The sequence below is a fragment of the Solanum lycopersicum genome, chromosome 3, assembly GCF_036512215.1.
Source record: "Solanum lycopersicum chromosome 3, SLM_r2.1".
In the NCBI taxonomy this organism is placed as follows: Eukaryota; Viridiplantae; Streptophyta; class Magnoliopsida; order Solanales; family Solanaceae; genus Solanum; species Solanum lycopersicum.
The window spans coordinates 3,065,242-3,088,548 of record NC_090802.1 but is presented as its reverse complement, the minus strand read 5'-3'; the positions used below and the strand labels follow the sequence as shown (position 1 = coordinate 3,088,548).

General features: G+C 32.2%; 3 protein-coding genes across 4 annotated transcripts; 1 reads left to right on the top strand and 2 right to left on the bottom strand.

Annotated features, from left to right (window-relative positions):
* Nucleotides 1-7,398: 7,398 nt before the first annotated feature.
* ABCG4 (ABC transporter G family member 4) lies at nucleotides 7,399-9,770 on the top strand. Its single transcript, XM_004234154.5, has one exon. The coding sequence runs from the start codon at nucleotides 7,864-7,866 to the stop codon at nucleotides 9,655-9,657; it is 1,794 nt and encodes a 597-aa protein (XP_004234202.1). The 5' UTR covers nucleotides 7,399-7,863; the 3' UTR covers nucleotides 9,658-9,770.
* A 2,544-nt stretch (nucleotides 9,771-12,314) lies between these two features.
* LOC101258922 (trafficking protein particle complex subunit 1-like) lies at nucleotides 12,315-17,140 on the bottom strand. 2 transcript variants are annotated; one of them, NM_001366462.1, is made up of 6 exons: nucleotides 16,982-17,140; nucleotides 16,600-16,836; nucleotides 16,196-16,310; nucleotides 14,405-14,523; nucleotides 12,873-12,933; nucleotides 12,315-12,721 (listed from the first exon to the last, which is right to left on the bottom strand). In NM_001366462.1, the coding sequence occupies exons 2-5, from the start codon at nucleotides 16,821-16,823 to the stop codon at nucleotides 12,882-12,884; spliced, it is 510 nt and encodes a 169-aa protein (NP_001353391.1). In that variant the 5' UTR covers nucleotides 16,824-16,836; nucleotides 16,982-17,140; the 3' UTR covers nucleotides 12,315-12,721; nucleotides 12,873-12,881. The 2 variants fall into 2 exon arrangements, with proteins under 2 accessions (NP_001353391.1, NP_001353392.1); NM_001366463.1 differs by having other exon boundaries at nucleotides 16,600-16,826.
* Nucleotides 17,141-17,827: 687 nt separating this feature from the next.
* Nucleotides 17,828-22,135, bottom strand: SGT1-1 (protein SGT1). Its single transcript, NM_001293245.1, has 10 exons — nucleotides 21,976-22,135; nucleotides 21,213-21,282; nucleotides 20,314-20,438; nucleotides 19,797-19,959; nucleotides 19,306-19,402; nucleotides 19,152-19,217; nucleotides 18,883-19,021; nucleotides 18,608-18,687; nucleotides 18,399-18,503; nucleotides 17,828-17,935 (listed from the first exon to the last, which is right to left on the bottom strand). The coding sequence occupies exons 1-10, from the start codon at nucleotides 22,133-22,135 to the stop codon at nucleotides 17,828-17,830; spliced, it is 1,113 nt and encodes a 370-aa protein (NP_001280174.1).
* Between the last annotated feature and the right edge of the window lie 1,172 nt (nucleotides 22,136-23,307).

Genomic DNA, 23,307 nt, shown 5'->3' with positions numbered 1-23,307 from the left:
TTAAATTATTTTTTTCAAACATTCTCCCACGAAATCAAAGTTATACATGCATTAAGTTTTGATTTGCCAGTAAAATAATTGGAAAATTGATTTTTAAGATAATTATTGGTAGATGAACGACATAAATTGGTTAGCATTGTCTGTCAACAATGAAAATTATTTGATTTGCTATTAAGATTGTACCAATTAGTTGACTTTCTCTAGTTATAATGATTTACGAATCCTAAAAAATAAGAAATGTTCTACTATGTTGCACCCTAATTAAATGTTTTGAAGAAAGAAGTGACATTACAATAAATAAAAAATTTAGAGGCAATAATATAATTATTATTATATAATATTTAAATATAATAATAAATATGGATATTATTACCTCCTTCCTCTTTGATACATATAGAAACGCAAATTATAAAATATAAATTATATATATGCATATATAATTATATGACGAATATACAAATACAATTAGTTTGTTCGCTATCGCTCGCCAGATATACAAATACATATGTATACTAGTTATATATACAAAATAATTTAACAGATTTTCGTATACAATTCGTCTCTTTCCGTTATCTGTCCTCTTCGCTCGCCCCGTCTTTAGTTCTGCCAGCAAGCAACCTCTATGTTAGACTACCCTAAAGGGCTATTTCCACCTCTCTTAATCTGACTCGTTAAATATACAAATATAAATATATATCAATTACATATATATAATTATTTGACATAAAAAAAAATCGATTCTAAAACCTTAAACAAGTAAAATAATGGACATTTAAGTGATTCATATTCAAGATGATTGGAAGGTGTGAGTTATCTCCAACTTCTTCCCATTACGAAAAAGGCAAATCATGTACTCTCATACCTTTCAATCATTTTTAGTTTCCATAAGCAATAGTGTCTAAGATTTTTTATACTTTCCAAGAACTTCTTGTAGAAAGTAATGAAATTATCCATAATAACTTTTGTTGATAGTCACGTTAACTGCTCATGTTTTCGTAAAATCTCTAATTTTTTTTTGACAATTTCTATCAAAAGGATGAAAGTTGTTCACTTACAAATACTTAAAGGATGTTTTCTGCTAAAAATAATACTTTTAGGATGTAGTTTAAGTTTAGGGTATAGATAAATGATGTTTTCTGCTAAAAATTATACTCTAAGGATGTAGTTTAAGTTTGGGGTATAGATAAATGTGTGTTTATATTAAAATTGATACTTTAAGGATGTAGTTTAAGTTTGGGGTATCGTTGAAGGATGTTTTTGGCAAAAAAACTCTGATATCTTACTTTATTTTTCATTTTTAAATTAGTCCAAAAAAAATAATACTCACAAATTCTGTAGATTTACGATATGTACGATGACTCAAACTGAAGTTCGAAGTAAAAAATACTAGTTATTTGTGCACAAAATGTATCTCAGTGACTACCACTTAAATGATAGGCTTGGATTACTAATTTGTTCGATTGACTTCAAATATAGCTAAAAAAAATAAATAAAATTACGTAAATTCATAACTTTCATTCAAAATCATACATAGGTATTAATAATTCCATCAAATATATATATAATTAATAAATTGTGAATTAAATTCTCATATATAATATCCTCATAAAAATTTATAAATTTCAAAATCTAAATTCGTTAGGTACAACTCAACATACAAGAATTTAACTAATCACATCGTATATCCCGAACCACTTTACCATCCGATCCAATAATAATACTACAATTCATCTCCGTAGATTTTTTTTTCTTCATGAAAAAAATCAGCTTCACTTTTCCTTCTAATTTTGACTTACTAGTCAAAATTAAAGTTCCAGAATTGAAATCATTCCTTAATTTCGATTCTTTAGACGAAAAATTCACAATCACATTAAATTTCTTTGTAGATTTAAAACCAGCTTTGCCTTGATAAATAAAGGCTTCTCCAATACTCACATCATTATAATAAAAATAAATAGTGCTGTTTTTGTAATTATAAGGTCCAAAATTATCATTTTTGACACTCAATTCAGCGTTCATTGTAATATTGAACGAAGCGTTTTCGGCCGCCGTATAATCAAATGTAGCGAATCGCACGCTAAACTCTGGAGTTCTGATTTTCATTATGTATAACGAAAAAAAGAGAAGAACGGCAATTTGAAACACAATAAATAGTGCAACGTACACTATGAATTTGTTGCGTTTTCTTCTACGAAGTTCATTGGATTGGGTGGAATTGAGTGTTTCTTCCGTAGGCTTTGCATGTCCATTAGTCTGAAGTTGTTGTTCCACTTCTGCTGCCATTTAATTTCAAGTTAATTTTTTTTTTTTTTGATATATGAAGATAGAGATATATAAAATAATATGAGGAAAACTTTGTATATTTATATAAAATAAATATGAAAGTACTAGTGAAGATTGATAAGACAAGAATGGTGCTTATAGTAAAATTCAAAACGCGTTGAATAAAGTTTTTTCTTTTTTTTTTATTGGAAAGAATTTGAGAAAGTGGAGTTTGGTTTAACATTTTTAATAGAAGCTTCTGATATTACTCTATAAGTTTGCAGTTTATTTATTAAATATGTATTCAATAAATAAAGTAAAATTCAGATTTATCAACCATCATTTTATATATATATATATATATATGTGTGTGATATTCAGAGTCCACATTGAAGCACTGATTAAATTCAAATCACACAATACATGACCTATTTATGGGTGCGACTTCCAATAGAATTTTCTCCACATCAGGGGTTCAAACCTAAGATTTCTGGTTAAGGATAAAACAGTGCTACAATTGCATTACAATACATGTTGGTCACAAGTAAAGTTTTTAATCTAAACATTATAAATAAAAAATTTATATAATATATTTTTAATTCCTTAGAGACTGTTATATTTATACATGAAAGATCTCAAAATATTATTTTTCTTTTATTCAATTTTGCAAGTGATTCAAGAGATCATATATATATATATGTTTTTCTAGAGTAGGATTCATTTCAATCAGCAAGCTATATTTATTTTCATGTAATGAGTAACATTAAGTTCTCAAGAATGGTATGAATCGTCTAATAGATATGTTCAATATGTGTATATTACAAGACTATAATCATATAATATATTTATATACGATAATTATATTGTATTACTTATGCAAATTTAATAATAGAGATTATATTTGTTAATGCAATAATTATAAACCATACTACCAATACATAAAACATACTACCTTTGATCTATATATTTCGTGAAGCTTCCAGATGCCGTTTTACAAACATGACAATTTTTTTTTTTTGTTTTCTTCTTATGTTTGATTTTCCTTAGTTTACCAATTAATAATTCTAGTCTTTAGTAAACCCAATAATCATGGTTCATTAGAATCTTCCTAGACTTTTTTTTGCTAATAAAGCAATAAGTAATCATGATTTAGCCATATTATCTTCTTATCATCCACTCAAAGAAATAAATTTAAACAACTATAACTACTTCCAGATGCCACTATTTGAAGAAAATAACCATCAATTAGTGGTGTATCCACTAGTATTTGTATCTAATTATTACTAACTAGACTTCCACACAAGCAAATATTTGTTCCGTTTGTTGACGTGGATTTGCGGTGCAGTAACGTGACTTTTCACCCTTTATAAAAAGTCTTATATAGGTAACGAAAAAATAATGTTAAGAGCGCAATCTCAGGATAGACCCTACAGTGTAATTTGATCGAGGCTCTCGACACCGGGGAAAAAAAATTTGTTCCTTTTTATTTTATATATGTGGTATGATTGAGCATACTATTAAATTAATAAAAAAGAGGTTTTTTTTTTTTACTTAAATTCAATATATTCTTGAATCTTGTAATCTTAAACATGACATAAATGATAATTTTACGACGATAATACAACGTAACGTGATAATTTAATTAAGGGAATAGAGACTATATCAGTATATTATGATTGCTATCGTAAAATATGATTGTTGAAAGTATATAATACAACATAACGTGAATACAATATATTACATTGAAATTGTTGTTATGCAGAAAGGCTTAGGCTTTAGCGTTTCAGTTGTACTGCCTACGGGGAGGGCCAAGGTTCTTTTCTTAGTGGGCTTTCAATTTTTCTGGTATCATTATTTAGCCCATGCATTTAATTAGAAATTATCTAATTATACAAATATTTCTATTATATGTATTAATCATTCCCAGAGTTTAAAATAATTATATTTTATCTTAATAATATTAATTTCATATCTGATTTCAAATCAGATGAATTTAGGTACATATTTTCGCTATCAGATACACTGAAATAGGGAGAGAGACAAGTAAGGTATGCCTGCATATTTCATATACATGTGAATCACACTAGATAAACACAAGTACATGAATATGGTGTGATTCATGTGTATTTGGGATACCAACTACGCGATTGAGATAAGAGAGTGGCGTATGAGATGAGAAGAAGGAGAGCGAGATTTGTCTATGTAGCGAATCTACTTGTGTACATTAATGTTTGTATAACAAACTACACCTAATTTTGACCCCATATATATATATATATATATATATATATATATATATATATATATATGGACCTATGGACCTGTGTAAATGTACCAAAATTATAAGTAGTAAAATTCATAATATAGTAAACTAACGTATATATAAGTAATCAGTTTATAAACCAATGAAATTTCGGTAAGTTATCCATTTTTTTATCCCATACCATTTTCTTAGTTCTTTTGTGTGTTATTACTCTAATTAGAAACTAATTTAGCTTAATATGAATTTAGATGTTAATCAATATTCATAAAGTCAACCACTGAATTTTCATTCTATGAACTGTAGATTCGTAGCCTACTTAATTTTTATTAACCTACTACGACTATTTGAAGTTTAAACTTCAATTATTTTTTTTTAGAAAATCTTGTTTTAATTTCAAGTGTATACTATAAATTCTACCCCTTTAAAATAAGGGACTACCCGCTCTGCGGATCCGTTTAGGGGTAGCGCTCCTAATAAAATTTTCTCTGTGTCTTGAATTTGGATTCGAGACCTCTGATTAAGGATAAAGCACTCCTACCGTGCACCACAATGCATGTTGATAACGAAACAGATTACCTACTAATTAAAATGACTCAACTTCAACATGTTGTAATTTTCCCTAGTCCTATAATAACCTTCTCTTTTAAATTAAACCTTATCAATGTATGAGAGGAAAATGTGGTGACTCTTCTAATTACTTAAAAATGAAAAAAATTATATACGTTTCGTTACCACGTATAATTAGATACCCGTGAATCGAGTTGTTGTATAGTATTCTCAAAAACAAAATACTATTTTAATCAACATAAGTTGTTAAGTATCAAAAAATTGTTTAAAGGATTACTGAAAATTGAAATGCTTCTAAATGATTATTTTGATCTACTTCCAAACAATGCATATTCCGAAAGTCAAATAGTTTGAATTTGATCAAAGAATCTTCAAACGAAATTTATGTATTTATGAATTAAACTACGTTAAAAAGTACTATAAGTCACAATAATTAACAATTCAAAATACTTAAAACACGTATGAAGAATTAACGATTAAAGATAAACATGTATGAATTTTAAAATTCGAAATATATCACATAAATTGCGACGAAAAAGTAATATACAAGGTTGAAAGAACTTAGGGGATGTTGGCTAATGGCTGCTGGTGCATAGTGTTTGCAATTAAATTAGCAGTAGTAGTATAGAAGAGGACAAAATTAAAGAATCACGGATGGGCAACCAATTTAATGTGTCTCGTCCTCAAGTGAAGTTGTCTGGATTGAAACAAAGAAAGAAGCACTATTATATGTTTGAGAAAGTATTTATATTTATAAATTTATTAAATATGTATTAATTATTAATTTAAAATCTAATAATAACATGTATTCAGTGAAATATGGAATTCGAGAAGGGTACAAACATTATTATTTTGTGAAGTTAGAGAAACTGTTTTCGAAAGATGCTAGGTTCAAGTGTATCAAGAATAAAAGATGGAGAAAATAGTATGACAAGAACTATAAGGGTATGACTATACTACGACATAAACTAAACCTTCACAAGGCAAGACAACTATATCTCTACTAACCTTCTATCCTAATACGTGACTTCCGTTCCTTTCTATCTAAAGTCATGTCCTGTGTAATATGAGGTTCTGCCCATGTCATGTCTAATCACCTCTTTTCAATACTTTTCTCGGTCTACCCCTCTACAGACACTCTATAATCAACCCCTTGCACCTCCTCATTGAGGCGTCAGCGCATCTGCTCTGCACATGTCCATGTGCCCCAATCTCGCTTCCCTCTTAATACTGTTCGCAAGAGGTCACTTCTACAAATAACCTTATTACTCATCTTATCACTCTTTGTATGCTACCACATCTATCTCGACATCTTCATCTCCACAACATGCATCTTCTGGTTGATATCTACAATCTCGAATCTAGTACTTAAAAAACCTAGAATCACACATCTATAAACTTGAAATTTTGACTCCACCTTTATATATATATTAACACTTACAAATACACACATAACATTTTATGTGTATATATATATATATATAGACATGCCACACATGTTACAAGAAAATAGCTTAATACACTAAACTTTCGTTAAATATGTACAAATTTCGAAAAAAGATCGGACCACAAATATCTATTTACGCCGCCCCTGTTGATATATATAATAAGAATCTCCTAGGCAGGCACTTGGTTCTTAAAGGAGAGAAGAGTGAACTCGTGAACCCTCTTTTTCCAACTTATTGATTATTTATATGTTATAAAATGCATTTTATTCCTTTTTTCTCTCTTTTATATTCTTTTCAGCAAGCGCCAAATCTCTGATTGATGGCTCATCTTCGCTGTCAGCATTTCTTCATTTTTTTTCCTGTCAATTTTATTATTGTTTTATCTTATATTCTTCCAAATTTTACATGAATATTCATAATTATCATTTATAATTTACCGATGCACTAGTAAAGAAATGAAATCTCTTGTCCACTTATAAATTAATTATAAGAAAATTTTCTCTATTTAGATCTCCGGTAAAAAGTCTATAAAACTTATTAACACTAAAATAATTGTAAATGACCTACAAAATCAATCCTCTTAACTATTCTAGTTAGTTTCCATCTCATTTATTTTTTACTCCCCCATTTTAACTAAGTTGGATTCTAGAAGTATATTTACAGCGTTTTGTTAGGCACCATATCAAACATATGACAATATTTCATGTCAATATATCCTTACTAACATGCAAGACACTATATATATATATATATATATATATATATGCATAAATCATATAACAATTCGATTAATTTTAGTTATCTTTCACGAACACAATTATCCAATAATTCACAACAACGAGCAATTCATCTTCTTAGTAAATTTGATATGATAACCTAAAAATAAAATAGTAACTTGCTAACACAATGGTCCCATCAATTTATATAACTTAAATCATATTTTTCTTTTTTACTTATGTTCCATGAGGTGCTCTAAACTTCAAAATGGGACCAAAGACAATGTTTTGAGTTTTCATCCTAAACTTTGAGGTAATGGAACTTCTCTTTCTTTTTTTAACCACCCTAGGACCTCCGTCCCTTTTGCTCGGGTTGGAAATGAGGGGTGCTTATCATTCGAACAACTCCTTCTTAAGCAGTAGATATACTTTTTTCATTTTCCACTTTGACATCCACTAACATTATTCTACTATTACTAAAACTACTAAAACTATATCTCATGATGGAGGCTGTCTCACTAACCCCTTTTTATTCTTCTTTCTTCTTCTTCTACTACTACTCAACTTCACTTCTTATTAGTCTTCCTTCTATCCAATCAACTTCACCATGGAAATTGAATCATCTCCAACACCACCATCTCCTCCACTTAAAACATATAAACTAACAGCTTCTTCAATAGGCTATTCGAAATCAACCACGATTTCTCCTGCCTTGTTATTTAAGCCTTGTGAAACACCACCACCAATTAATATCTTGAAAAACATCTCTTTCACTGCTTATCCTTCTCAGATTCTTGGTATTGTTGGTCCGAGTGGGGCGGGAAAATCCACGTTACTCGACATTTTAGCTGCTGGAACTTCGCCTACAAGTGGCACTCTTCTCTTAAACTCTCTTCCCCTTCATAGTCCTTCTACTTTCCGCAAGCTCTCAGCTTATGTCCCTCAACATGATTGTAGTCTTCCGCAGCTCACTGTCTCGGAAACTTTTGCCTTCTCTGCCCGTCTACTCAACCCGAAACTCAATGATGTTTCGTGCATTGTGGATTCTCTTCTGGCGGAGCTCAGGCTTACACATTTGGCTCATACAAGGCTTGCTCATGGCCTCTCGGGTGGAGAACGAAGACGTGTTTCGATTGGTTTGAGTCTACTTCATGACCCTGCAATCTTACTTCTTGATGAACCAACATCAGGTCTTGATAGTAATTCAGCTCTGAATGTAATGCAGACACTCAGATCAATCACCGACTCGCGTCAACGTACCGTGCTGTTGTCTATTCATCAACCAAGTTTCAAGATTCTTGCCACCATAGATAAAATCCTGCTGCTATCAAAAGGAACTGTTGTCCATCATGGTACATTATCATCTCTTGAAGAGTTTTTGCTTGAAAATGGCTTCACTGTCCCCCCACAGCTCAATTCTCTTGAATATGCCATGGAAATGCTCAGCCAACTCAATGATAAAAAACCCATTACACCAATAAGTTCACCCCATCAAAATCCCACCACCACCCCTGTTCCTGAGGCTTCTAAAACAGGGGAAATCAAATATAGAAGTTCAAGATTACATGAAATAGCTGTTTTGTACAGCAGATTCTGGAAAATAATTTACAGAACAAAGCAGTTACTTTTAACAAACACCTTACAGGCATTAGGAGTTGGTCTTGTTTTAGGTACAATTTACATCAACATTGGATTTGGTAAAGCTGGAATCGAGAAAAGATTCGGACTTTTCGCTTTCACTCTCACTTTCCTTCTCTCTTCCACAACTGAAACTCTCCCAATCTTCATAAACGAAAGACCCATTTTACTAAGAGAAACTTCAAGTGGGGTTTATCGATTATCTTCCTATCTCATCGCAAACACACTAGTTTTCCTCCCTTACTTACTAGTCATCGCAATCTTGTACTCAATTTCACTTTATTTCTTAGTGGGTCTTTGTTATTCATGGCAAGCATTCACATACTTCGTTTTAACAATTTGGGTCATCGTCTTAATGGCGAACTCATTCGTCCTCTTCTTAAGCTCTGTTGCACCAAATTACATCGCCGGAACTTCGCTCGTAACTCTACTCCTCGCCGGATCTTTCTTGTTTTCCGGCTACTTCATTACGAAGGAGACGATGCCTAAGTTCTGGACAATGCTGCATTATTTGTCCATGTACAAGTATGGTTTAGATGCATTGTTGATCAATGAGTATTCTTGCCTTGTCGCCAAGTGTTTGATATGGTACGATGAGAAAAACAGAGTGTGTATGGTGAGTGGAAGTGATGTTTTGGATAAAAGAGGACTCCATGAAAATGAAAGATGGACAAATATATATATCTTGATTGGGTTCTTCGTATTCTATCGATTGCTTTGGTTGATTGTATTGATTAGAAGAGTTTCAAGATCAAAAAAGTGATACATCACTTTCATGGATTGTCAATTTATCATGTTTGTTTTTTGCTGTTTCTCTAATCAATTTCATGTAACAAAAATAATAATTCTAACATTTCTTTTCTTTCTTCTTCTTCATTATTTCGCCTGCTATGTTTAATGAAATTTTAACTTTGAAAATATTATTAAATATTCAGTCCGTTTAAAAAAGAATAACCTCATTTCTTTTTTTAGTAATAATTTTTCATATGTTATGTTTAAGATCAAAAGTCTTCTTCATTTTTTTAAATTTTGTGTCAAATCATTTTTTATAAAACAAGAGAATAATAAAAATATGTTTATTCTCTTTTGAATGAGATAGTCATGTTAGTTTTACTTTTCTGTCTGGTTTAGGACCATTAGATGATATCATTATATGAGAAAAATAGTGTGTGAATCTTACATCTCAAAGAACAAAGAGATTCTTTTTCACCTCGAGGTGTAAAAGAATCAAATCGGAAGCTTGTTGAGAATATAATTAAATAATAAAATTATGCTTTAAATGTACAAGTATTTTTTAAACTATGATCGAAATCCTAGAGACATAACTTAACTAAACTAAGTTCTATTACACCCTTAACTTTTTTTCTTTTTTTTTGTAATTTTGTACATTTCTTGACTCAACGCAATTGAGGCGCATGAGAGATAAGATGTCACGTTAGCCAATAAGGTGCACACAATTACAAAAAATAAATAAATTTAAAGGGTTAATAAGTTAATTTAATTAAAATATATCTTTAACATTTCGATTATAATCTAAAAATACTTATACATTTTTCCTTTCCTTTTCTAAAAAAAAAAATGAAATAATCACACACTTCGCCCTCTTTTATCTCACTTTTCTGTCTGGTTTATTTAGATGATCAATAGTTTCACGGGTGCCCTTTAGGGTCCAAAATTCTAGTGAAAGCTATTTGGACTCTAGAAAATCACTTTCATTATTAATTAATTAATGATGAATATATCTATTTAATTATTATACAATCAATCTTCATAAGAAATCAAATTAAAAGTAACAGACATATATATATATATATATATAAAAGATCAAGTCTATGTGGAGAAAAAAGACAAATATAATGAGAGGGAAAGCTCAACCACGAAAAATTGAGGAACAGCGACGTCACGGGTACATGAAATGAAACAAATGGGGTATGAATAATTCGAACATCTTGTCGTTATATATCACGCTCGTTGTTATCATTTCAATTTATATGACATATTTTTTTTAAAGAAAATTAGTTTTGTAGGTTATTTATATTTATTTTAATTTTATTATCTTTTTTAATAAGATATTTACGTTTTTACATGTAAGAAATTATGCAACTTTACTAAAAGCGTAATGTTACATAAATTGAATCGAAGGAAATAAAAGAAAAAATTAGGTTTTTTTTTTTTTTTGTGTGTGGGGTAGTGAAGTAGTAGTAAAGAGTGAAAAAGGCAATGGATAATTGGTTTGCATTTGTTTGGTTGCTACAGAATCAGTGTTTGTTCACGGGTTCTTCTTATTCTTTTGCTACCACGTGAACATTTTCTTTTATTTCTCTTGCACCTTAATGTATTGTCTCACCCCCCCTCTAAACCCTACCTCCCACAACCAAGTGGCCAATTATTTCGAATTTATCTGAATCCAATATTGAATTTATTGCGTTTATATTCAACACTAAGAATTAGGGACTATGTATAGATATTAATTTATTCACACAACAATTTTCTTCTCGTATCGACGAATTAGAAGAGATGTCAACCGGTAACCGTATCTGAAAACAATGATTAGTGGATATTGGTACTGTCACTGCACAGAGGCGACACCCTCCTTAGAAAGTTTTTGGCGTTGTGACTATCACCGTAAGTTATTTCGAATTAATATCGAGATAAGAATAAATTACAAAAATAACTAAATTCAAATTCATTTATCGTAGATCTACTCACCCGGATGCTTGAATCTATTCCACGTACTTTTGACCATATACTTTAAAATTTTGAGACTAAGACAGAATACAAGGTGGTGGCTGCATGTTGATTAGAGTGCAAAAACAAACATACTTATTTAATATGTATAACATAATTTATTCCCAACCTAGTAAATAAAAAGATTTGTGGTATATATATAAAATCTATAAATTTGAAATTATAGCTTAACAATGCTGCTAACTATTGCATGAATTGAATTCAGAGTCTTATTATCGTGCATTATCAAAATAATTTTCATGCATGTGACCATTTCAAATAAATCGTAAGGGACATTATAATTAAGTAGCATGTCAAAATATATTGATTCGCGTATTATCGTTTCTATTTGCGTGAACTTACAAAATATAGTAGATAGCATTTAGTAAAATGTCAAAATATATTTGAGAGTATAATATAAATCGAATCTTTTTCAATTATGTCCTAGGTCATATATTAAGACTGCTTGCTCTAGTATAATTATTTATTTATTTAAAGCATCATCGTCTGTTATCTGTCTATTTCCTCTTTATTCTTTTAGCTCAAATTATAACGTTTTACCTGATCAAGACAGTTGTATTAATTTGTACATTTCGACAACTTTCAGATAATTTATGTCCCACTTGAGAGTTTTCTGTGACTTGTGACTACAAAACTTCTTGAAGAATGAATGGGTGGATTTAGCCAAGCACATCGAGAGTTCAATACTAACATATATTAACAGGAAACAGATCCAATACAAAAAAGCAAGCACACTTCACATTCACTGCTCTTAAACCTACCATTCTTCATCGTTATAGTGTATACATCAAAAGACAAGCATCATCTAATGAATGTAATACAGACTTTATCCAAATCATCTTACTGTTTAAACACATTAAATGATATGAAAGACAATATACTGAAGTTGCCAATTTGAGGTCAGACTGTAACTAGGAACACAATTGGCGCAACACTTTGTCTAAATAAAGGTTGTGCAGCAAGTTTTGAGAATGTATTGAGCTCAACCTGAGCCATTCTTCCATCACTGATGATAGAACGTCATCATTGAAGGGGCGACTAAGCCAAATGCAATATGCGATATCTGAATCCATTTGATCCTGAAGGTATTGTAATCCGCCAAGGCAAAATCAGATCATGAAATGCTTAAGAACAAAAATTCTATGTAGAGTTAACTTTATGTTCATTTTTTCCATTGATAAAGTAGAATTTTTTTAAACAATAAATGGCAATAAACAATGAGAAATGTACCTTGAAAAATTATCCAACGCCTCTGACATACTGATCGAGGGTAGAATTAAATAGCTCACACCTACATAAACAATGACCAACTAAATGCTCATTGGAAATTTTCACAGGGAAAAAGAGACGGCAACATATTGTAATTCTCAAGAGTACAACCTGGGAAATATTTTTTTTTTCATTCTCTTTTCTTTTTAAGAAGAAGAACCCATTGCTCCGCAAATATCGATCAAAACTTGAACCCTCATATAGGTACACAATTTCAGAAAGCACAACAATTGAAATAGACAGTTCGTATTGGTATCAGATCTATACCCAGGTTGCTACTAACAATTTTTTTGACCCATTTTCTGGGTAAAGTCTCCAGACTATATTTGAAAATGAAACCTTAAACATAACGGTCACTTGAGAAAATACTTCTTCAAGAGTTCATATGAATTATACACATTCAAGGGAATGATCATCAAGATCAAAGACATACTCTTTACATGCATAAGATTTTGGTCGTAAAGAAAAGAATATGCATAAAATATAGGGGAGACATCTGGCAGCTCGGCCAAAAATATTTACAGCAACTAGTAAATATACTTATACCATACACTAATTATACATATATTATACATTTGGCAACTATTTTTTGGGCAGAAGGCTATTTGAGATAATTTCCCTAAAATAATATAATCCAGATATTGTATAAAGTCCAAAAGTTTTGAAGAAAGCTTCTGAGGGAGAAAAGGGAAAGATCCTAAAATTTCATTCCTTCAACACAAGAATTTTGCAACATCGCAGTTTCATGTCTTTAAGAATCAATCAAACAGGAATAAAACCATGGCAAGATCTCAAATTTCTTTATTTCTTTTGAAGTTGAAATCATCATCAATCATTCATTAACTGTGACATCCCTCTTATCAGATGCATGTTCATCATTTTAGCTGCAATATTCTTAATCAAGAAGTAGAAAGCCTCATTCCAAATCTTCCCTATATCACTACTTATTTAACCAGAAAATGAACCATGTTTATCCAACATCACGTTATTCTTCAAGTAGGGACTTCTCTTTTAGAATACCACGCAGGGTGGAACATCATATGGTATATTACTAGGTATTATAGTGGTAAGGTGGAAGATCATATATTATCATCATACTATATATTTGCACCCAAAGGTGTTACCTATTGATCAATGAAGTGGGGAAGAACCATCCCATGTTCAAATCCCAGTGGAGGGAAAAAACACTGAGTGATTTCTTTCACTCTGCCTAAGCCTTGGTGGCAAAGTTACCAGCACCTATGCGTGTTGGCGGGAGGTAGTTGTTACCCAATGAAATTAGTCGAGGTGCGCCCAAGCTAGACTGGACACCACCGTAATTTCTTTTTAAAAAAAGAAACTACAAAAACAAACTCACATAAATAAAACTTTCACTATTTAAGCAGAAAGTGCAATTAACTTATTGCAACAACAGCATATTCTAGCAGCGAGATAAGAAACAATCAAATCCCGCACAGTGTTGGTAGGCTAAACCTGTATTATTAAGCACTCACTTGATAGGAGCCCCTGGGGAGTAGAGCGGATTCTTCACCACATATTCAACATACAAATTGTAAATATACTTCAAAGATTCCCTTAGATCACCAGTCCTAGGATGTGTGACAAGGATGATCTGCAACAATTTAACATAATTCAGACATGCACCAGATGCTTGTAAGGTTAAATAGAACCATTAGCTATTTGTTGCCTATTGAAGGAGAAAAGAGAAGCACAAAGAGATACAGTCATGAACAGTGATAAAGTAATACCAATAAAATGTACTTTATCACAACAGCTATCAAATAAGTAGCAAGACAAAGATTCACTTTTCACACTAGAAATAACACTGTTATTACAATGTTTCTGATATGAAATTCTCTAGTAGACATAATTTTCATCCTTCAAGTACCCTGCCATACCCTCTCATCCAGATCCTTTACACTCATTTTATCTCCAAATGGAAAGAAACAGCCTTTCCTTCCCTTGTACAAAAGAAAGGGCCTTTTTTTAAACAGTACACACCATTTGAGACCTCAAATACTATGAGGGGAAATGGTTGTGTGTCACGCGTGGTAAGTTAAGATGGAAGAATTCAGAGATTTACAAGTTACCTTCATAGATCATATAATTGAGAAGAAATCCACATAGCAGGAATTCAACCACTATGATCAAAAGCAAGTACCACTTACAGTTTTACCAATGGTACTAATGAAGGTGCTAAAAGGGAAAAATACATTTGCCAAATCACATTCCACAAGAAATAACCCTTTATTTTTCCTTCTTCTTGAGGAATAAGATCATAAACATTAGGATAAACAGATACCAAATTCAGCTGATTCAAAATTTTATCTATATGGAAAATCATCTCATCCTTCAAACACATGCACTACAAATCAGTGATACAGCTTGGCAGTTTATCACCATATTGATGGAGAATTCTAATAACAGTGATAGAAGCATGTTGACATAAATAAAACCATTTATTTGAACATCACAGAAGGGGATTATGACTTGTCTTCTACAGAATGAGGCGGACAAACATAGTGCCACAAGAAGAAAGCAAGCCATAAAGCTGCAAGAACTAGGCCATATGGTGGCTAGTGATGGCTGCTTATATGAGCATGTAGCCAAACCAACATTCTCATCAAAGAAGAAGAATCTAAAATCAGATAATTTCCTTCATAGAATTAGAAAGCAGCTGCACAATGTTTTTTTTTTTCCTTCGAAGACCCCTTCTCAATTCATTGATGTAAACTCATGTAAGAGGCACAAATAGCCTTATGCTGTTATTGGGCATCTTCCTAATGATTTTTAATATACTGGTAAAGCTCTTCTCCCTCACTCAATGTTATTTTTCCTTTTCCAGAATAAAGTAGGTTTTTTATTCTATTACATCCTTGAATCACTTGGAAGAGATATTAGATAAATAGCAGCATTACTTGGATCATTTCCTTTAGTTCTTTCAACTGAATGCATCCAGACTATCCATCCTCTCTCCCAATTCAGAAAGATAAGGCTTATATATGTAACATAATCAAAATGTAACCTCATAACAGAACAAGTATATATTGACTGCACTACAGCTACGAACTGTCCACTAGCCCTTGAGTAACATGAATACTACAATAAATAAACTGACCAAATCAAAAGATGGCACCAGGAAGAGACCAAGAACAATTTCAATGGAACTTATCATAATCACACAATGATAGTAGTCCTGACAGAAAAAATCATTGTATGACAAGACCTACGACAATTTCAGTGGAACTTATAAAAAAAGACAATTCAATGCATCACTGACTGACCTTTATTCCAGATGGACTTTCCATGAAACTGAGTTTATATGTATTAGTCCGAAAGCTGTGAAACGAACATCCTTGTCCAGGTAATTGCGGCACCCCAAGATTACCTTTTTCAGTACTGCCCAAATAGATTTCAAGTGAAAAGAGACTACATTTTGATAATTAATCCTAACACGAAAATTTTTCCAAGAAGATGGGAGTTGGGAAGGGGAGATCAAGGATTGAGCGAACAATCCAGTCAATGAACTATGCCTCAGTCTCAAACTAGATGGATCAAATCAGTTATACATATTATATATATTCATTCAACCATAGTATAATTTATGATCCTTTTCATTCCAATAATACAAAATACATTTGTTAGATCAAAATATCGGATTTGGGCAATAGAGAAGAGAAGGAGAGACCTTGTGGGATCCATCTTAGCGGTCAAAGATTTGAGAGAGAAGAGCAAACCAAACATGAGCTTATGGTCCTGCTGAGGGTTTAAAGTCTTAAGAGGCCGATTCCATTCCCTGTAAAGAAGACACACTCCGTTCCTATTGAATACATACAGCATATGTGCATTATTGCCTGATGCTGTCGGCGGCGGTGGCGAGGGACTGATCTCTGATCCTCCGAAGAACTGCATCTTCTACAAATACCTATCACAAAACCGCATCAATTTCAAGTTTGATAGCTTTTTTTTTCAAAATCAAATGATCAACTGATAAGACCCAAACGATTTTTAAATTAAACTAAAACCTAAGCACATTTTCATAAAACGCAAACAAGGAAGAAGGTGAATACCTTTACTGTGGATCGATTGACTGGGTAGAGGCAGTGATTGAGAAGCTTTGTGGACTGCTCAGGTAAAGAGAATTTTGTTTGTGTTTGATTTAAGAGATTCCACAAATGGCGACCAGTCGGATCCTCCCATCTCCGGGTCGGCTAAATTCGTTACCGGAACAATGGCCCGTTTGGTTGGTTTGTTGGGTACCATTAATCGTTTTTGTTTTTTTTTGGTAAAGAAACATGTGCTCAAGTTAAACAATAGTTACACCTACCAGTTTATAATAGGATAAAAATATGAGTATTAACAAAGATGTCATCGTCTCTTTAGACTGAGATTTTCCTTTTCTCCCCAAATACTTTGAACTCCTATATTTATTAATACATTACAATTATTACAAATTTGTGCATTATATTGGGATAACTTTATACGAACCAAATATTCCGTAGTACTAGTAGGATGAAAGATTAGACTTAAATATATCGAATCGTTATAACACGCAAGAAGTCTTAATTTTTAAGACTGCATGTCAATGCTGCACAGAAAAGGATAACATCCACCACCATTGCATACCACGTACTGAATTGTTAAACCTGGAATTCCCCTACACATCTACAGACGTAATTAGGGAAAGGAACCTCCTCATTGGGTGAAACTTAGAAAAACAAAAATGAAATTCTAACAAGATCTTGAAAAGATAAGCTGTCCACAATTTGAAGATATATTACTGTTATCTCAATCCAACAGCAAAGAACAAAACTTAAAACCTTAGAAAAGAAAATATGAACAAATTCTTCTATAATAAAAATAGCAATGAAACAACTTAAAATGCAAAGTCAAAAAACATCAACAGAGGATCGATTCTAGATCTCCCATTTCTTCAGCTCCATGCCATCCGGAGGGCTTCCTTCAACCTTCTTTGTGCCAACTTCTTTCCAGTTTGTCGACAAAACAGTCCCATTAGATTCCACCTGACAGGCAGCACATATAAAAATAACATATTACACCACATAAGACTTCTGTCATCCGCAAGGAAGAAATGCAACAAATTACCAAGCTTACAAAGTTCATCAGTCAGAGGATAACAACCTAAATCTGACAGGCACCCTTTACAAGAAAACTTGAAATAAGCTACAGAGTTGAGAAAGACAACTTCTTAAACATGACAAATGGTGCACAAGGATAAGGAAGTGTTGTGAGATGTTTTAAGATATTTAAAGAAGGAATAAGAAGACGACAATATTATAGGTTGGTAGGCATCTTCCCAAAGGAAAATGCAACAGAGAGAAAGCTAAGTGCATCTAGTACTAGCCCCAAAGCACTGGCCTAGGAAGATTATGTCCCATCATAATGGAGAAACTAATGTCCTCCACGAGGACTGTTAGAGGTATTCCTTTTTTGAAATATATAATATATAGAAAGGATCAGGCTTACAAAGGATTTCATCATAGCTCTTCTAGTGTCCTCGTCAGCATCTTGGTAAATGTCTCTGAAAAATTTGTTCAATGCTGCATCTCCATCCAATTTTTCATCTTTTTCCTGGAACACATTCCAAGCATTCAGGGACAAAGAAACTAAACTGCAGAGTCTATCGTGATCTTTAGACAAGGACATCAAACACAACACTGTAATGTTCTAAATACCTCTTTTTTCACTTCAGCTTCTAGTTTATCCCAATCTACATTTCTCAGTTTTGAGGAAGGATAACTGGGCCGCGGGGCAGCTGTAAAATGCAAAACTAATAGTAAGTTCTGCTGCTAAATAATTAAACATCAGATTTGGTACAAAATTCATTGGTCCTTGTAAGCGACTCCATTTAAGTAAACATGAAGAAACTATTGAACTGACAATTGCGTGAAGGGGGAGAGGAACCCCATTGATAGCCAGAATAACATATTAGACTAGCAAACAGGTTTACCTGATGACACAATAGGCCTCTGAATTACAACAGGTTCCGTTGTATACTCAAGCGATGTCCAGTGTAACAGCTCAGCTTTCGCAAGGCGGATCTCAATTTTGGTAGACATCACTTCGTATCTGCATTTTGCAGGTGTTATCTGCCAATCATGAGAGGACCAGCACGAGATCACAGAGTAAGCATCTTCAGTTACTCGGGGAACAATTTCAGAAATTTTAAATGGAGCTCCGTCCAAAAATATCACAGCCATATTTTAAGCTTAGCCTCACCTTGCCAAACAACCTAGGCTGGAAAGAATAAGTTTCTTCACCTGGCACATCAATGCTAACACTAAGCTGTGCAGCAACCAAGCAAAAAATGAGTACTTTGTCATCCAATCTTTTGAATAAAATTATCTCAACAGGATAAGATGGTAAAACATACTATTTGTTCACCAAAGTCAACAACAACATTCTTGGCTGGTATGCCCTTGGCAAATATAGTCACCACCACCTCCTCTGGTTTCTGATAAAATTCATGTCTGCAATTACATACATCAGATTAGCCCATGTTCTCCAAGAAAGAAAAAAATTGTATTTAAATAGTGCCAATCAATTATGGTCATAACTTCACGAGATGTTCACCTTCTTTACATTCATACAAAAAAAATTGGTTAAATTGGTTGAGAAATACATTCATTCTTCTCTGTACACAATACCATTAACTAATTTTTTGTGTACTTTTGTTTATAACAGCAAAATGAGATCTAAACATCAAATGTGTCTGACACTAGGTTTGACTGTAGTAGTACTTTGTTATTACAATTTCACAAGTATCCCCACATTGATAAGATTATTTACCCTATCAAAAGGTACTATCTCAGAGTTACTGGACTTAAACGACTCACTAACACAGCAAAAGCTTTGGCATAAAACCTGTATTTTGGTTTGGCAGCAGATCCTTGATGGGACTGGTTGACCGTTGGTTGAGCACCTTCAGGCGCAATAGCAACATTGTCCGGTAACTCAGATGCAGGATGTGCAACAACACTAGCTGAGGTTTTATCCACCGACAGATTAGGCAATTCGCCAGCTTCCTCTGAATTTGGAGCAAAAGACCATCGATTAGTTTCACTAAGCACTTAATGTTGCTAATAGCATAGTGAAATATACACATAAATCTGTCAGGAAAATAACCACAATCATTAAAAAAAAAAAACGTGGCTTTTGGTATTTTCTTAAACTATAAACTGCCAATTTCTCATATCATCACCAAGTCTCCATAGATGCCATGAGTTGATGTTAGAACTGACCAGATTTGGGAAATGTTAGAAGAGCCACAAAAGCACTAATTTACCTATATAATACCAAAGTCTCCAAAGATGCCATGAGTTTATGTTAGAATTGAACAGATTTGGGAAATGTTAGAATAGCCACAAAAGCGCTACTTTACCTGCAATATGTTCATCACATTCTTTCATTAGCTTACTGAATCTTAACTCTCCTGGTGCTAAACTGGCACCAATTTCCAAAGCTGCCTTTGCAGTTTGGTATTCTTCAAGCTTCATACAGGCCAACCTAGAAAAGTAACAAAAAAAAAATTAATTCAACAATGCAGTATCTAGTAAAACAAGAAGTGACAGATAGCAAGTGCTACTGCAAAAAATAGTGTTGTTTCACTTAGTCTTTGTTGATTATCAAAAGTGCAGGTAAAACCTAAACAAAATTCTCCCTCCATTGCTTTCCACCAGTCCAGTATTGACTTTACATTTCCCTTGATAATTATTCGTTAAGAGTTTGTTTATTTAAATTATCCCTATTAATGGTTATTAAAGTTCTATCAATAAAGCAATGATTGGAAAGTGTGGGTACATAATGATAAAGAGAGCATCGGAAGAAAGTTATAAATCTCCTTTGATTTGCTAAAATGGACAAGGAGAGAAATACTTTTAGTATACTGGACTAGCAAAAACAATGGAAAGTATATTATAAAATACTTAATAATTACATGGTACTGTAGTAACATTTTTGGGGAATTACAGTCGAGAGGTGGTGGAAAAATTTATGATGCTGCAGAGTCTTTCTTGGAGGATGATGAAAACCAGACATATTCAACAAACCAATAAATCATGAAAATGACAAATCTAGATTTCACCATCACCTATTGCAACATCCCAAATCACAAGAGCTAAATCACCATGTCAGTTTTCAGGTGAACGTTGTTAGATCAAGACAACAATACCATAGCACATGATATGAGAGCAACAAAAACATGTAGTGAAAAAGTAATAAAACTCCACAAAATCTAAACAAGATTTACGCACAGGAATAAGAAAGTAATTATATACTCACCCCTTGCGTAAATATGCTTTTGACATTGTAGGATCCAACTCAATGGCCTTGTTCGCATCAACAACAGCTTCTGCTCACATGTAAACATTATTAAAATTGCTACCCCGTTTAGAATGATAATTATTAACACCATAAATAGTGAAATATGATGATGTATGCAGATACATACAAGTAGTATTCAGAAAATACAAGACGTTGATGCATACATATACAGATATCTTTGCAGGATGCAATGCCTATGAACCTCATTCAATCTCATAGAACATAAGAAAGCTAACGAGATATAACACAGGAGAAAAATTTCAACAACCACGGCTTTTACTGTTACCAAAAAAAGAGACAATAGAGTTTGACTTTGTGAATCCTCCCTGTTCATCTCATTCCAAGACTAAACAACCAATTAAACTTATAAGTCAAATTAGGATTCCCAAGATTCTCTAAATCTAACACTTAACCAATAAAACAAACACCGGATCTAATAAAAGCGTAACAACAACACATTAAAACCGTAATCCAAAAAAAGGCTTAACAAACTCTTCACCATAAACCCCACGCAGTCAAGTAGCAGATAGCGGTAATTAACTTTCGTAATCAAGCAGAGAAACAAATACGCCGAAAACACAAAACGAAGCACAAATCCACAAAACCTTCAACCAATTCTATAAATCGCAGAACACAAATAACATAGCAAAATAATAGAATCAACGCCGTTTCTTACAAATAATGAAATTAACGGATAAATTAGGTTTAGAAAGGATGATACCAGTGAAGTAGTTGAGTTTGATATTGGCCTGAGCACGGTCGGCGAAAAGTTCAGGGTTCTTAGGGCTCAGCGTTATGGCTTGAGTGTACAGGTCAACGGCGAGTTCAAAGTGGTCGTCAATGAATGCCTCTTTAGCCCTAGTCTCCAGATCGGACGCCATTGGTGATGGAGAGGAACTCCAAAGAAGTATCTAGAACAAGAGTGAAATGGCAATTGGAATGGATTTTTTTGAGACTACAGAGACCTTGGATTATTTCGGCTCTTTATATATAAAATCGATTCAATTATTGGAGTTTTTTTTTGTATAGAAAAAGAGGAAAATACTAAGAAAAGGGTTTAACAGGTCAAGTCTCTGCTAATAAATTAGGGGAAAATATTTATCTAATGTCTAAGTACTAGTCTAATAAGATTATTATTTCAATTATTAAGTCATGTGTATAAATAGTAAAAAAGGTAAATTATGTTTTTAATTAATTGAATATTTACTATTAACTACCAAGCGGACAAATTCATTTGTAATAAAATTTAGCTATAAATTGATTTTTTAAAAATATTTTTTTCTAGTTATATTATTTTCTACTCAATTCTCTGAGTCTCCGTTTGATATTGTTTGTGTTAATTCTCATCATAAATATATGTATTTGATGTTAATTACTCGGATGATTAAATTAATGTTTTTAGTTACAAAGTGCACTAATTTTTGTTTAGTAATCTTTCTGCATTTGAAGATAGAGACAGTGTCAAGTAAGGTCAAGAAGGTTCACGATGAAAAATACATTATTATATATCATTAAACGATTTTTATGTTAGTAAAGTGAATTCTGAATTCTTTATATATATATATATATATTCATATCTTAAATTTATTAAAGGTAGGGGTTTGTGTGTCCATTGCAAAAATTGTAATTTATTCTATAGAAAAAATGTGTACAATTGTATTCTGTTCCCATAAAAGAAATTCCTATTTGATTGCTCAATCTGCGTGATTAGATATAAAGAAACTTTTTGTTATCTCTTTATAAATCTTTTTCCATTTTTATTTCTTCCTAAGAATTTATAAATTATACATTAGTATAATAAATATTTTAAAAGTATAATATAAAGTGATATTTATAAGATTTATAGAAATATATTATTAAAATTTAATTGGTTTCTGTTTGACTTTGATTTTTCTTTTAAAATCACATCAAGTCATATTAAATCACTAATAAAAATTTAATCATTTTTTAATTTATAGATTTGGTGTGATTTGTCAATTTCCTTTTAATATTTTCAACTTTTTCTTTTATGTATAGTGAAAAAATTAAAAGTCTACTTAAATCTTTATATATT

Coding starts and splice junctions, on each gene's coding strand:
- SGT1-1 (NM_001293245.1), bottom strand. CDS start 22,135: ATGGCGTCCGATCTGGAGACTAGGGCTAAAGAGGCATTCATTGACGAC. Junction 20,439..21,212: donor AAAGCATATTTACGCAAGGG/GTGAGTATATAA, acceptor TTACTTTTCTAG/GTTGGCCTGTATGAAGCTTG. Junction 19,218..19,305: donor TTGACTTTGGTGAACAAATA/GTATGTTTTACC, acceptor GTTGCTGCACAG/CTTAGTGTTAGCATTGATGT.
- LOC101258922 (NM_001366462.1), bottom strand. CDS start 16,823: ATGCAGTTCTTCGGAGGATCAGAGATCAGTCCCTCGCCACCGCCGCCG. Junction 14,524..16,195: donor AAAGTCCATCTGGAATAAAG/GTCAGTCAGTGA, acceptor AAATTGTTGCAG/ATCATCCTTGTCACACATCC. Junction 12,934..14,404: donor TCCCCAGGGGCTCCTATCAA/GTGAGTGCTTAA, acceptor TTGTTTATGTAG/GTGTGAGCTATTTAATTCTA.
- ABCG4 (XM_004234154.5), top strand. CDS start 7,864: ATGGAAATTGAATCATCTCCAACACCACCATCTCCTCCACTTAAAACA.